Source organism: Belonocnema kinseyi, chromosome 1 (assembly GCF_010883055.1).
Source record: "Belonocnema kinseyi isolate 2016_QV_RU_SX_M_011 chromosome 1, B_treatae_v1, whole genome shotgun sequence".
In the NCBI taxonomy this organism is placed as follows: Eukaryota; Metazoa; Arthropoda; class Insecta; order Hymenoptera; family Cynipidae; genus Belonocnema; species Belonocnema kinseyi.
In genome coordinates, this window is record NC_046657.1 from 128533944 (window position 1) to 128537916 (window position 3973).

The following is a 3973-nucleotide window of genomic DNA, read 5'->3' on the forward strand; positions in this document are numbered from 1 at the left end:
AAACAACCACAGCGGCAGGGCAAGATGAAATCACAAAGACAGGCCGGCAACCCCCTTGTGTGTCTTGAGGACTAGAAACGACCCAAGGATAACAGCTTTCTCACTTCTAGAGTTAAGATCCAGGTCCAGCGCCTTGACTACCCACTCCGCAGCTCTGTAAATGAAAGTTTTTTTGCCAATCATCTAATTTTTCCTCACAATATTTAGGCGAAAATCTCTTCCATTTGTGAAAATGTAAGCTATACCAAATATAATTCGATTATGAAGATATTGGAAACTTAGAATCCGCGCCTGTCTTTACGGCGTGGGATATGCAATCATGGACTGGAAGAAATCAGTATCTTTTTTCAACTTCAGTATTTTTAACATCTAGTACAGTTCTCTTCAAAAAGTCTCTGCCTCATTGGTCTTGGGTGGATTTTTGACAGAAACAGGTAGATCGCTGAAGAGACGATGCGTGGGCATGAAACTGTTGATTCTCCCTGACAAATCTTTTCCTCTTCTGTATTCTCATTGCCTAACATGACACCCGTATTTTTTTCAAAAATATTCTGCTTGATTATCACCAGCTTTGAATTCTTCAGTGTGGTATTGTAGATACACAATCGTTAGGCAAACTTTCGAAACCTTTCGCATGAACGGTCCACCAGATGTTAGGTAATCAACCACACACTGAACACGGAACGCATTCTGTATCGACTTCAGCCAGGTCTTGGGGCTTAGGAGGAACCTGGATATTATTGATCCTTCTTGTCCCAAAATCCCAATCATCTCTCAGGAAGTGCCTGCTTTCCGCGAGTGTGGTTAATATTGCTACCTCCTCTTTGTCTGCAGCTTACTTATACAGCGATTGAGGAAGCCCTCCACTGATTGTGCATAAACGCTATTAAGTCTCCGTAAACAGGAATAATGCTTGCAACGTAGTAGTCTAGAAATTCATCCTTAAGTTGATTCGTTCACTCAATATGGGCGTTTCGCCGGTTCTTCGTCGTGTATTTATCTAAATTATTACCAGCACCCCAAACTTCAGGGTGATCGGCACTGTTTACCGACCCATTTGCGGATGCTTTGCGCGTTTGATCATTTTGAACCGCATCTACAACTTCTTGGTGTTTTTTTACATGGATTATCTTAATATCTATGCCAAACATTCAGAGCAACTGGTTTCAGATCTAAGGATTGCCGAAAAATACTTTCGGGAGATTAAAATGGAGTTTGGGTTAGAAAACAGCGCCGAAATTTTTTTTGCAATGAGGATCGCTTGCTATCATTTCCAAGGAATATAAGTCCGAAAACTTGAATCTGGAATGATTTGTCTATTTTTAAAAGTCACAAATTGAGAGGCTATTTAAAAAAAAAGAGAAAGGTTTGATATTTAAACATTTTTATCAATCCTTTTACATTGATGACCTCTGAACCTTAGAATAAACCTTAAAATCGAGAATTAGTTAATAATATGACATAAAATTTATTATTATTAAAAATTATTGTGACACTCGTAATACGCGCTTTATTAGGATTAAATTTAAACTGAACTTCAAAAAGATATATTTTTAAAACTAATTTATCTCCAAACTTCAACAGTGAAGCGAATTTCGAGTAAACATAATATAGTTTTTTATGTCGAGGTTTTTGACTATTTTAAAAATCAATATTAAAAAAGTATTGAGTCCAGAATTTCACGTTCAAAGCATCATCATTTTTCCCTGATTTGGCTAATCACTTTTTTATTTTCCCTGACGATTAATATTAAATGATCAATAGTGGAATCTTGTTACATTTTTCATATCTAGAATCATTAGTAAATAGAATAAAACAAATCTAAATTTAAGTGTCTTAATTAAAAATGTATTATATACCTTAATACAGTTGAGTTGGATTCCATTACTTTTTCTTTACACAAAATATACATAAATATTTGTACTGAATGTTCTTAAGATAGTAGACACAATGTAATTTTTAATACATCCTAACCTTATGGGTAATAAAAATAGCTGATGTGAAAAATTCTTATTTTTAAGATAAACAATCTCCATCTTTGCGCTCCATTTTAAGTGATAGATAAATCTGTGTAATCAGATACCAGTTAATATATAAGTGAATATACTCTACATATTTTTTGGTCAGCATTCATGTAATTTTCAAAATATTTGTATGCAGTTCTATACGTCGACGTGCCTGTCTACAAAAATGAAGATCATCGCTCTGATCCTTACCTGCTTAGTTTACTTTGATTTTACATGTAAGTATGATATAATATAATATTAATATTAATAAGAAATATTACGTTCTCTCAAAATATGGTTGCATTTTCATATATTATTGGTAGCTCTAGCCTAAACGACAGGAAATTGTTCTATTAGTTTATATTTTAACATTTGTGAAATCAATGATATAACTAAAGACCTGACATGATAGAAGGTTTTGGCTTTAAATTTGTAGTCAGGAAATCAAAATCTACAGATATTTTATCCAGTTTATACCAAATTCATAAATTTCGATTTTTTTTAACAAAATTAGGTGCAGTGTTAAGAATCCGTAAAGAAAATCTACAAGCAGCCCAAGAGGATTTTATTGATGACCGAAGCGCCGTTTTTGTACAAATGCCAGGCGATCATGTTGTTACTGGAACTCTATACTATTTTGCTTCTCCAGAAGGTATTCCCAACTGGATGATATCAGGATCATTACCAGGATCTTCAGTTGTTTCACCACAACATGTTTTTCTATACATGCCAGGTTACCGTCACAAGTTTGCGAAAGCCAATCTCAAACTAATTCTCCATCAAAAAAATGATACTAATATTCAAGGGTTCAACTGTTTTGTCAAATCTAAGCATGCTGTTTTAAAAGCACATCTTCTACCTCAACCTGAACGAATTTTGTTGCCTTCAACCCCATACATTTATGTACGAATTCCAGTTTTCGGCTCAGTTTCCGATACCGTTTACGCGGGAGAACTAGAACATCTTGCGCAGCAGAATACTCCTAATTGGCTTCAATCAGAAAACTGAATATTAAGAACTACTATAGATATTCCAAAATTAAACATTTTATGACAACTCGCCTTTACGAATTTGATCTTAATAAAGGCTTTTGAAACGTTTGTAAAAGTGTTTTTTTTCGAGGCGCGTAAAAAATCTTTTAGCAGTTAGAGTCCACATTTATCTAGTGTGTGGGATATTCACTCACTAAAAAGCACTATTCTTTTTTTATGTTAGTAGAGATCCAACTCAGGAACAGTTTTCGCATTACTTCAGAGTGATACCGTTTTCTGATCACCCAGGGGTTCCGCTGCTTTATTTGTATGATTTTGTCGGCTTAATTGGCTCTCGGTGCGTCTTCTTGAGATTTTTTCTTTTGGGATGCCTCTATGAAAGCAGCACACATCATGCTCCCTAGATGCTTAGACTGCTTGCCACTTGAGAAATCTTAAAGTGTTTGGTTTTTTTCGCCGAATAATTTTGTGGCTTCTAATTAGTGTTGCCGTTGAGCGAGGCTTCGACGTTTTCAAGGTCAGCCAAGACGAGCCTTACGTGCCGGCTTTGATCGATCTTCTTGGATCTTCCTTGAAAATTTCGAATCCTCTAAATTCAAGGGTTAGGATTGTCTTGTGGAGGCTTGATTTTTCACTGCTAGATATGGAAACACCAACATTGAATAAAAATCCCGTACTCTGAGTCTCCAGACTTCCTAAGCATTATCGGCAGGGGTCTTTTGGCTTTAAGCTGGTTAAAAGTACAAATGCAATTCTTTTAAATTTTTGAGTTCACAATACAAGACTCTGACCTACACTCTGTCTTCTGCAAGGAATCGTACAAAAAAAGACTCTTTTTCATTCAGTCTTTGCCGCACAGAGGGGCAAAATAAACAAAATTCTAGCGTCGATTCAATTCTAAACGAATTTTAAAAAAAAGGCTAAATACTTCAAAGAATGCCCACTAAATATACAATTTATATAACTGTGACTTAT

At 35.3% G+C, this 3973-nt stretch overlaps 1 protein-coding gene across 4 annotated transcripts in view; it reads left to right on the top strand.

Moving 5' to 3' along the window:
• Positions 1 to 3045, top strand: part of LOC117173409 — a 6021-nt gene extending 2976 nt beyond the window's left edge. For all 4 annotated transcript variants that reach the window (XM_033361978.1, XM_033361963.1, XM_033361972.1 and 1 more), the window contains exons 2-3: positions 2161 to 2242; positions 2521 to 3045. In XM_033361978.1, the coding sequence (XP_033217869.1) occupies positions 2191 to 2242; positions 2521 to 3014 (546 nt within the window). In that variant the 5' untranslated portion in view covers positions 2161 to 2190 and the 3' untranslated portion in view covers positions 3015 to 3045. The remainder of the gene's footprint in view (positions 1 to 2160; positions 2243 to 2520) is intronic.
• The last annotated feature ends 928 nt before the right edge of the window (positions 3046 to 3973 follow it).